This window comes from Prosopis cineraria, unplaced genomic scaffold (genome assembly GCF_029017545.1).
Source record: "Prosopis cineraria cultivar Desert tree isolate PC_DT_omini unplaced genomic scaffold, ASM2901754v1 PC2, whole genome shotgun sequence".
Lineage (NCBI taxonomy): Eukaryota > Viridiplantae > Streptophyta > Magnoliopsida > Fabales > Fabaceae > Prosopis > Prosopis cineraria.
Window position 1 is genome coordinate 44,230,195 of NW_026555333.1, and position 12,471 is coordinate 44,242,665.

Below are 12,471 nucleotides of genomic sequence, written 5' to 3' on the forward strand. Positions count from 1 at the left end.
GTGGAGAACTCAGTCTTGGCTGCATCAGAAACTCCCAGACGCTGCATGTACTCCACTATCACTTCATTCATCTCTCCCACTCTCTCCTTCTCCTGAGCCATGAATGCTAATATGCTATTATCTCCTAGCTTGCAAGACGCCACACAAGTGGGTTGCTCCTTTTATAGTAGTGATTTTAAAACCGGATCGGACCAAATTGGATGGTCAGACTAGTCTGGATTTCAATTTGATCGATATATGAAAATTGTTTTGGAGGTTGAGTTGTTTCAGACTGAAAACTGCATCCGTTTTTCGAGAATCGAACTGTTAAAAAAAGCTTATTATTTTTTATTTAATTTTTTTAGGAAATGGCTAATTTTTTAATCATTTGATGTTATGTTATGTTATATGATTTGTTAAGTTATGATAAACTTAAAATATTTAATTTTTTAAGTTAAATAATAATTTTATATTTATTTCTTATATTTAGGCTATTATATATATATATAAATAATTTTTTAATTTAATTATCACGTCACCGGTTTGACCATTGATCCAATCCAATTGAACTATGTGAATTGTAAACTACTGACCTTTCTAGTTTAATATCCGATCTAATTTTGAAAACATTATTTTATAGCAGCAGGGGCCATAGATTTTTGGCATTTGTGAGCCAACAATGCTTGATTGATGTTTGTTAATGTGAGGACCCTATAAATTTAGGGATGAGGATTAGGGGAGCAATGCCAATTTTTGAGAGACAAAAAGAACTCAAAGTCAATCTATTAATTATATAACGACTTTGAATCGCAGAAGAAGAAGCGAGGGATTGAAAGGGTTCGTTTTTAGAAATTAATAATAATAAATTAAACCCCTGCTTTAAGGTTTGAAGGAAAGTTTTGTGAAGCTAGCTGTATGGCATTTGAAATTGGATTTGGATTCGTTGTGCGAAATAAATCTACCCACTTAATGAACAAACTAATTATAGTTATAAATTTTTATCAACATTTAAAAATTATTAAGATACATCTTTTTTCAAAAAAAATTTAAAATAACTTTTACAATAAAAATATATGAACTATATCTCCTTCAAAACTTTACCAAAATCTATGAGAACTATTTGATTAAAATTGATGGTTATTATCTTTTCATGCGTGACACTCATTGAAAAAATGATTTTGTACTACTCATTATTAGATCCAAATCTTGTAAATCACCTTGATAAGAGTGAGGGACTTCTGTTGGTTAAACAAATTTAATTTCAAAAAGTGTCTCTTTGTCATTTGTTATTTATTAAAACAAATATTTGTAATTATAAATATTTAATAGAATTACTAATATTGTAGAGTACATTGCTTTCTTTTTATTTTATAGAACATTTTTTATAAAATTATGAGTACTAATTAAATGAATTAAATATAGTTTTAAATTTAAAATTTTAAATATAAACTTTTAAAAATGCTCTTCATTTAATGGAGAGAAAGAAAAATATGTAAAAAGTAAAAAAAAAATGGAAGGTTGATTCTCCATCAATTTAATAATCAGTGCAATTTTTAATACCTTACTTATTCACCAGTGCAATTTTCAATATCTTACTTATTCACCTAGATAAATGAATCTAGTGTAGTATGATATTTAAATTAAAAGAAAATTAATCATATTATCCCTATAATTTGTATTCAATTAAACTTCAGTGTTTAAATTTTAATTCGATATAATTAAGTCCTTATAATTTTAATTATTTAAAATAATAGTCCATGTATCTTAAAAAATAAATTTATAAGAATTAAAATCAGTCATCTCACCGACTCTCTCGTCTCTCTCTCCTGAGCCATATATATATATATATATATATCTGTATCTATGGGCTCTATGGTATTGCTTTTATGTTTGTGCCCTTACAAGACGCAAAACATTTATGTCTGTGCCCCTTTTCTACCAGCAGATCAGGCAACAAGACCTGATTGATGCTTGTTAACGTAAGAGCTTTCGAGTTTGAATAAGTACCAAGAGTTATCGCGTCTAGACAACTCATGCATTTTCGTCTTTAGGTGGGGACCCAAATGGATTAGCCGACGTGATTCTAAGAGCAACCCAATTTTTTCTGACACAATAATCCAAAATAAACACTTTTTATGAATTATAATTCCAACTTTGACTCCCCGTCTCACACTCACCGCCTGGGAAAGACATGTTGCATTGATACGTAGAGTAAACGTGTTGAATGTGTTGTCAGATGACAATTAATCCACTGCTCAAAATCTTCAAAGGCTACAAGCCAATTCAATATTCTCATTCCTTAATTAATTAACTAAGTAGCGGTGGCGCTATGGTCTTCACTTCACATCGGAGCCGTATCGATTACTCATCGCTTTGCCTATACATGGATGGGTGCCACTCAAGGCTAAGCTATAATATATATATATATATATATATATCTATATATTATAAAGCAACTGTTCATACACACGTTTTGGAAAGTACCATAATGACCGACAAAGCAAAAGAAATCACTGATCTTTGCGACTCTACATTTCAGAGGGCCATTTTCCTCCAAGTGTGCCATGATTCCTGTAAAACCAATATCAGTAGAAATTAATCCAATATTAGGTTTACCTTACCAGATGAAGTTGAGAGAAAGAACTCAGAAATTTAAAAATAAATTAAATAGAACATAATAACCATAAATTTAGGTAAACCTATAAACACTTAGAATAGAAGATAAAATAAAACGACACACACACACACACACAGTTTGATTTGATAAACTATTAGTTAACGATATATATAGATATAATAAAACAAAATATGGTTAGACTTTAAAATATTTCAAACTATCTTAGAGTTATTTTAAATAGCTGCTATAAGATAAGCTATGTCATATGATTGTAAATATTGAGTTTTAATAGGATAGCAAGAGTATAAAATTGTAGTAGCGGATATGAGAATGTTGAGATGAGTGTGCGAGCATACATATAAGATAAAATTCAAAATAAGTATATAAAAAAAGATGAGTTAGCACCTATTGAGGAAAAATTTGAAATGGTTTGAACATATGAAAAGTAGACTACGGAAAGTGCTAGTGAGCAGAGTGAAATGAATAATTTTGATCTTTATTAAAAAGTGATAGAGGAAAATTAAAGAAAACAGTTATAAAAGTTGTTAACTGAGATTTTTTTAAATTAATAACATTTCTAAAAATATATGAATAATAAAGTACAATGATGTCGTATAAGTCACATAGCTAACCCTACATAGTAGTATTGATAATGCATGTTATTTTGAAATCAGTTTTAAACTTAATAGGATTTTCAATATTAAAAAAAGAAAATAAAAGATAAAAGACATCGGCTTATGCTATGGTTAACTTAAAAACCCTTATTTATTCTAATGGACACACTTTGGTTCTCCTCACACCGAACAATCTTTAAAAGTTTTAATGAAAATCTTAAAACGGGATTGAATTTTGTTATATGTTTCATCCAATCCTATTTAGGATTGGGGTGTGACAAGATGAGATCAAGAGATATGAATACAAAAGACAAAGGGTAATATAAAGATTGAGAAATAAAAATTAAACAACTAACTTTCTATATATAATATTTATTTTTATCTCCTCTCTAATTTATTTTAATTGTTTTTAACACATTCATCCTACTTTTTATCTATTTGTCCGGAAAAAAACTTTTTATCTACTTCCCTTTTTCACAAATTGAATTATATATTTTGAAGTTAAATAACGTCTTAACTTTTAAAACATTTGTGTTGGACATATTGATAGTATGATACTTAGCAGTGAATTGAGGTTTAATTTGAATAATTGCATTATTAGTCAGATTTTAATTTTGGTTTTATAGCCAACATGTTTGGCAGCAACATGATTATTCTTCTCTCTCACCTTCGGACTTTAATAACTATCGCTCCCTCTATGCAAATTGAATGTCAAAGATTATAATATTTTAAAAAATATATCAATAAGTAACCTAAAGAGAAGACGAGCCAGAGAGAACAACAATATAAAGAGTTGTCTAGTCTCCATGTACAGTAACATGATTGAATAAAAACTAACAGTTTTTAAATCAGTAAAATTGAAAGAACTTAATTGCTGGCTTCTTAACTCACTCATTGATACTTGTTCTTCAGAAGCTTTAAAATATTTCTTTGTGAGGACGAAAATATTCATTGCTTATTCAAATATGGCCTTCAATTCGCTTGAGGTTGAGGAATACATTGAAGACTATCATTTTTAAAAATTCAAGTGGTTTTTGAAGGAGATTGAAAATATACAAGAGTTCAGCTTGTTATGCCAGTGTTCTAACTTCTATCAGATGGACCATTCACATGTGAAAGAAGCATTTGAAGAGTATGAGCAGAACAATAAGAAGCAACAGGTTCACTGAGCGGTGGTAAGCTTCCACTCAAGTTTTTTTTTTTTTTTGAACGAATCTCACTCAAGCTTTTAATTTATATAACTATTACTATAAAATAAACACATTAGGATAAACATGATGTCACCAACATTAGGGTAAACATGAAAATTTAGCTACCGACTACATATTAGGGTAAACATGAAAATACCTACCATTGAGTATTCTATACTATAAGGTGATGTAAAAAAAATCATCAACTATAGAAAATGAAACAATTCTACCCAAATACAAACAGATGTTATTGACCATTTAACAAAATGCTTTTGACTGATTTGATGGAAATCTTCCCTTCAAGTCCTCAACCTTCCTTATCTTCTTTCTCCATTCTTTGTCGAAGATAGAGAACGACATTATTCCAGCGCCATGGGCAATTCCTAGAAAAGTTCGTTCTTCTTCTTCTTCATCTTCTTTACTTGATCTTCAATTCCTCCCTTCATTCTCCTCCTCCTTCTTGACGCTCTTAGGATTGTATAGAAGCAACGATCATCATCCATTCAACAACAAACTTGTAACAAGATTCAATTTACACGGTAACAAGGCATATATACACCCAAGTCATAGGAAGCAACAAGCACATAACATGTTATCAGAAGAAAGATCATATACAAGTTAATTAGGTAATTCACACTAGAACTTAAGACACAACAAATTATATGATCAAGATCTAAAATCCTACTTCATAAAACATAGAAGTGGAAGATCCCATCAATGGGATGTTGTAGAGTTGTCTTTTCTGATGCAGGGAGGCTGAAAAAGCACCACGAGAGGCGAAGCAGAAGTATGGGATCTCTACTACTAAAGACTGAATCAGATGGCGATGATGATAATGAAGGAGAAGAAGATAATGAACTTGAAGTTGGGTTCTGAGGAATACATCAAGAACCAAAGGAAACGACATTACGTTTTATTACCTGAAGAGGACAAGGAGCTCACTTTTGCAGGCGACTCATACACTTGATGAATTGAAACTCAACCCTTTGACTTTAAGTCTAAAAGCAGAGGGAAGAGTGGAGGCTGGAGAGGGAAGGAAGAAGATGCATAGAGGTGGAACTCCAGAATGTTGAAGTTGAGGGGCACGCCTCCGTTGAAGATGATTGAGGTACTGAAAATTTGTGGGTCCCACCAATCTGGGTTGAATAAACAGATATTACTACCAAATGGATAGGAGGTATGCTAAATGCCATGTTTTCCATAGTTGACACCTCATAGTATAGGATATTAATGATTATGAAAAAATAGTTCATGGTTAAATTTATTACTTTCACCCAATATATTATAATTGATTTTTGAACATCACTATTCTGATATTTTCTTTTTCCATTTCATTTATTCACAAGGCTCCATTATTCTTTAAAGTCATAATATCAGGCTATAAATTTGATGTAGTTCAAGTTATCCATTGCATCATCTTCCATGGAAAAAAAGTTTTAGAACAGTTTTAAACATATTTGCAAAGTTTGGCTGCATTTAATTTCCTTCACTGTTGATGAAATTAAAGATATATTCCGAACAAGCTTATCTCCCTTTGAGCATCTTATGATGCTAAAGAAAGCAATTTATTTGAATCTACATAACTGAAATACAAATAGGGATCGACAACACGCGACATTTTATTTTATCCCACACAAGTGCATCATCATCGAACAATCATGGAGATAATGAGTTGAGAACACGAATCATCAACACAGATTCGCCGACGTTGAGGGGCTGATCATCTACAATGGCGCCATCACTTGCTTCCTAATAAGCATCAAACAGTACAGATCATGAGGTTAGAAGTGCGTAACTAAAGAGCAGAAATTAAAGGAACAAGAAGCGTACGTTTGGATTGCTTACAACGACAGGCAGGTTGAGATCGATCTGAAGAGGCTTTGATTGCGTTGTTAGTTGGGAGAGAGTGTTTTGAAGTTTGGTGGTCATCCTCTGAAACCACACGGACTCGTAACCAGCCATTGCTTTGATGGCGTTGGCTTTGGCGGAGAACTCATTCTTGGCTGCATCAGAAACTCCCAGATGCTGCATGTATTGCACTATCATTTCGTTCATCTCATCCACTCTCTCCTCCTTCTCCACAGCCATATATATATATATATATATAAAGCTATACAGCTATCCTCACAAGACGCTAGATATCATGAAGATGTAGGTATGCCCCTTTTATAGCAGCAGAGCCATAAAATTTTTCGGCATTTGCGAGACATCGACACATTTGATTGATGTTTGCTCATGTGAGGACCCAGACAATTTACAGACGACGATTGGGGGAGCAAGGGTCAATTTTTGAGAGACAAAAAAGAACACAGAATCACTTTATTAGATATTGACCAAGAATTTAGACTCAGTGACCGGCCTAAATTCACTTATTCAATCAAAGAGTGTCTCAATTATTACATTTTATGAATATTTAAAACTTAGCAAGGATATATTTCCTTCCAAAAACAGTTGTCATTATCAAAACACTCCTCAATCACATACCTCCTTTTAAAAAATTTGAGATTTAATACTTTTTGAATAACATATATCATAAAATCTTTGATAGCGATTCGATTAAATCGAACAATATCATGTCATATGAAATACTTGTTGAATGTTAAAACTTAAATTACTCATAAGATCCAAAACCATAAACATGAAGGATTGAATAAGCTTGGTTTTAAAAATTAATGATAAAAAATTAAACCTCTTACGTACTGTTTCTTGGAAATTTTGTGTAGTTAGCTGTATCCTAGTAGTATCATGGGAAAAACTGCGCTCTTTTTCTCACTTATTGTTGATTAAAATAAATATTTGTAAATATAAATATTTTATAATATTACTATTGTAGAGTAAACTGCCTTCTTTTCCTTTTATAAAAACATTTTTTATAGAATTACGAATACCAATTATTAAATAAATTAGATATAGTTTAAACTTTAATTTTCTTCCAATATAAATTTTTAAAAATACTATTCATCCAACAGATTTAGAAAAAAGATATTTAAAGAGTGAAATAATGAGGGTTAATGTTATTCAGTTCAATAAAAGTTTTCAATACCTTCCTCATTCTTCCTGATAAATGAATTTGATGCAGTATGATAATTAAATTAAGAGAAAATTAATCATTTTATCCCTATTTAACTCAATCAAAATTCAGCCTCTACATTCTAACTCAATACAACTTAGTACTTATAGTATCAATCATCTAAAACATTAGCTAGCCACTGTATTTTAAAAAATAAAATTATAATAACTAAATGTATTTCTTGAAATTTAAGGATTGATAAATTGCTAAAATTATTGGGATTGAGTTGCATTGAATTAAATTTTATAAAGATTGAATTTCAACCTAATCAAAATTATAAAGATTAAATTGTATTAAATTAAAATTCCTGGAGGTATATGTGGAAAGCACCATTTGGGAGAGAACAACAGCTTAAATAATACTTAAATTTTTTAAGGAATTAGTCTCATAATTACATGCTGAAAGATGCCTTGGAAAACAAAACAAAAAAATTAAAGAAAATAAGTTGCAATCAATGAAAAATCTCGTCATCTACAATTTTGTCTTAAATTAATATTAATTGCCACAAGTAAAATAAAAATGCTGACGGTATGTTTTAAAAAATCATGGAAATTGAAATCAGATATTAACACTATTCAAACAATGACGTAGGCATGCAAGTGTAATTTATTATTTGTTATTATAATAATATTTTAGAGGCATTAAAAGTATGTTGTATTTTTAAATTATTTATTGTATTTTTTAATTTGTGTGCAACAATCTTAAAAATAAATATAATGAAACGGAAGGGAGGAGTATCAAGACTATCATTAAAATTCCTTTCATCTCTTTTATAAAAAAATTAAGATAATAAATTTTAATTAATAAACTTTATTAATATATGTAATTTAAAAAAATTATAAATTAGGATGGAGAGTATATTAGACGTACCAAGACTACATATAGACTTTTGCAGTCAACGATAATCACCGACAAATCATGAAGAGTAATGTGAACTTAGAGACTTTACTTGAGCCGCCGCATGACATTTTCCTCCAAGTGTGCTAGTGCACTGTTTCTTGTCAAATCATTACCCACTTCGGTTTAAAAGTATAAAATAATTGTAACTAAATTATATTTTTCATTAAATAAATTAATTATGAATTCTTGTAATGTCTCCTTATTATATTTTAGTTAAAAAACATAAGCCTAATCCTAAATCCTAAGTGCTCTCTAGCTGTGCATTCTTTGCCCTTTTTATTTCTCTTTCTTTTTTAAAAAAACTTGGTTGTTGATGACTCAAATTTGGAGTCATCTAAGTGAAAATTATAACATGGTTGGCTAGAATGGAAGCCCATTGTAAAGCTGGGATTTAGGCCTCTTGTTTACATCTGTTTGTATAAGAGTTTTGGCTTGAGAAATTTGTCATTTTTTTGAAAAACTAAGCTTCAAGCTTGGTCATTAAAAAAAGAATTTTGGCTCGAATAACCCTCCAAGCCTGTTCCCTCTTTTTTTTTTTCTCTTTCCCTTCAAAACTCACCATTTTAGCACCTGAGAAGGAAAAAAGCCCTAAGGTCTCCCTCCTTTTACTTGACTATGCTCATTGCTCTCTGTCTCTGTCTCCCTCTCCCTCTCGGCCTTTCCTCACTACTCTCCCTCTTAGCCTCTCCTTTACTCATGACATGGGTTATCACTCCTCATTTTGCTCACTATCACGCTGTGGGTTGCTTGGTTATGAACTCACAGTGCTCTCCCTCTCTAGTCACGATAGCCGCTACTCAGTCATGATGCTCTTCCTCTCAATCTTTGATTCTTGGCCTCTCCTCTATCTTTATCTCCTTTCACAACTGTCACGTTCACAATTATATTCTAACAGAAGTCACAAATTCAATAGAAATAGAGGCAAGTATGAATATTAGTAGCCCAGTATATTCATATATCATTAACTAAGGTAATGGAAATAAGATCAGACAATATGACAAATAACAGAATTGCAGGAATTAAATGCAAAAAGAGAGAATATCAAGGAGACACGTCCATCATAACCAACTTGTCCTTTCTCTACTGCTAATTCTCTTTATTCCTCCTCCTCATCGTTCAGCAAGTGAAGCTTCCATATGGGCCTGTGGATATGCTTACTTCTCTTGAGTTATGGTGTACTCCTTTGGGCCTCATGTCCTTGGTCCATATCTCCCTTTACTTCTTCTAATTCTGAGGATCCATTTTCTTCCCAAACACTGTCTTGGCTTTAGGTTATCATCTCTCGGGTCATGACATCACCTACCCCTTTTAGTTTAAGCTTGCCCTCAAGGTCAAAAGAAGGATATGACATTAGTATATCAACATATCTTTCCCAGGTAGGTTGTACTGCCCCTTCCCAATGTATCAGCACATGTAAAACTCACTGATCTTTAAGCTGTACCCAACAAACATCATCAACATCCACCTGCTGAATAATGGGGCCTTCAGGCACAATTAACATGGGCATTGGCATTGAAGGATTGTGATGTTCTCCTTCATATTTCTTCAACAAGGTTACATGAAAGACAGGATGGTTTCTAGCCCCATTAGGAAGAGTAAGCTTATATGCCACACTGCCTACCTTAGCTATGATCTCAAAAGGACCAAAATAATGCTTGCTTAGCTTTTGATATTTCTGTAGCTAAACGGAATGCTATCTATAGGGCTGTAACTAGACTAACACACCCACTCCCCAACGTTAAAGTTGACATCTGTACTCTTCTGATCAGCAAATGACTTGAAATGAGCTTGAGCTCATGCCATATTCTACTTAAGAGTATCCATGAGCTCATCCCTTTACTGCAACTGTGCATGAAGGTCAACCGACTTGTCTTCTATTGATTAATACTTAAGCACTAGTGGAGGTTCTCTCCCATATACTACTTAGAAGGGAGACGTTCATATAGATAAGTGATGTGAGGTATTGTACCAGAACTCTGCCCATGGAAGGAAATCCAGCCACTTTCGAGGATGTTCAGACACGAAGCATCGAAGGTACATCTCTAAACTTTTTTGACAGTATCTAATTGTCCATCCATTTGTGGGTGATAGGCCAAACTCATTTGCAACTGAGTACCCTGTAGACGAGCCAGATGATGCTAAAAAGAGCTAGTAAAAGCCTTGTCTCTATCAAAAATAATCGTCCTTAGAATTTCATGTAATTTTACTACATTTTGCTAAAAAGTGTGTGCCATAGCTTTACTTCAGTAGTCGGCCTTCAGTGGAATAAAATGGGCATGCTTAATGAGGCGATCTATTACCACAAAAATGACAGAATATCCTTTCCTTGTAGGTAATGCAGTCACAAAATCTATAGAATTATCTTCCCATATTCGTTTAGGAATGGGCAACGGATTTAACAAACTTGCTGGATGCAATTGAGTGGTTTTTACTTGTTGACATGTTAAGCATTGCAACACAAATTTCCTCACATCCGAATGCATCTTGGGCCAGTAAAAAATGGCAGCAATCCTCTTAAAGGTTTTGAAGTACCCTGCATGTCCTCCTTACACAGAAGCGTGAAATTCACCTAAAATTTTCTGAATGAGTTCAACATCAGAGGTTGGTATAACTAATCTATTTTTCTAATAGACGTCATCTTTTTAAGGACAAAATTTTAGATTGCATTGGTATTTTATTTCAACTTCTCTTTCAATATCTGGATCTCAGTGGACCCTTGTACTCGTGCATGTACCTCATTTATAAAAGTGTTATGGAGTTAAGAAAATGCAAATAAAGTAACTCATGACAAAGTATCCACAGCTTGATTAAATTTCCTAGTTTATATTCCACGGTGAACCGATATCCCATCAATTTTGGTCAGCAAGCCTCTTGCTCAGGGGTATGAACTCGTTGATATAATAAATGCCTTAGACTAGCATGGTCTGTTCTAATGACAAATGGATGTCCTATCAGATAGTGCCTGAACTTTACTACAGCTTCCATGATGGCAACAATTCTCTATTGTATACAGATTGTGCTTGCATTCTGCTAGATAACTTCTTAGAATTAAAAAGCAATGGGATGTCCTTCCTGACTCAAGACTGCTCCTATGCCCATACTGACGCATCCGTTTCCAATATAAATGGTTGAGTGAAGTTAGGTAATGCCAAGACGGGAGCTTGAGTTAAAGCTTGTTTCAACGTCTTAAATGCAACTTGTGCATCCTCTCCCCATTGAAAGACATCCTTCTGAAGTAGTTTAGTAAGTGGTGCTACAATTTGAGCATACTTCTTGATAAATCTTCTATAATACCCAGTGAGGCCGAGAAATCCCCTAAGTTGCTTAACATTTAGGGGTATTGGCCAGTTCTGTATTTTCATGACCTTGGTTTGGTCAACTTCAACCCCAGCACTTGATACTATATGACCCAAGTAATCAATTTTCAATTGGCCAAATGAGCACTTAGATAATTTCACATATAATTTATGCTGATCCAAAACTCGCAATACATCTTCAACATGCTTTAGATGTTCAACCCAAGATGAGCTATATATGAGTATATCATCAAAGAAGATAAGCATGAACTTGTACAAGAATGGTTGGAAAACATAATTCATTAGAGATTGAAAAGTCACTGGTGCATTCGTGAGGCCAAATGGCATTACTAACCATTCATATAGTCCTTGATGTGTTCGACAGGCTGTCTTCTCCCTATCTGAAGGTTTCATCAATATTTGATGGTATCCTGCTCATAAATCTAGCTTTGAATAATATACTAAACCCCATAATTCATCTAATAATTTATCAACTGTAGGCATAGGAAAAGAATCCTTGATCATTATAGCATTTAAAGTTCTGTAATCTATATAAAAATGCCAGGTTCCATCTTTTTTCTTGACGAAGATAACTGAAGCTGATTATGGGCTACAGCTTGGTTGAATTAGGCCCTCCTCTAACAATTCACGCACCATTTTCTCGATACCTCAAGGTTTGTCATTAGATAAAGGGCATACACATCAAATCATCAAGAAAACCCCTGCATATTCTTAGTATCTTTGCCTAGTCTATTAGTAACCCATTAGGTAATTCTAGCGCAGGTCTAATCTTCTTTTCATCTAG

The 12,471-nt window shown here is 32.8% G+C and overlaps 1 protein-coding gene across 1 annotated transcript; it reads right to left on the reverse strand.

Moving 5' to 3' along the window:
* Positions 1-11,459: 11,459 nt before the first annotated feature.
* Positions 11,460-12,014, reverse strand: LOC129302800 (uncharacterized mitochondrial protein AtMg00860-like). Its single transcript, XM_054941678.1, has one exon. The coding sequence runs from the start codon at positions 12,012-12,014 to the stop codon at positions 11,460-11,462; it is 555 nt and encodes a 184-aa protein (XP_054797653.1).
* Positions 12,015-12,471: the final 457 nt, after the last annotated feature.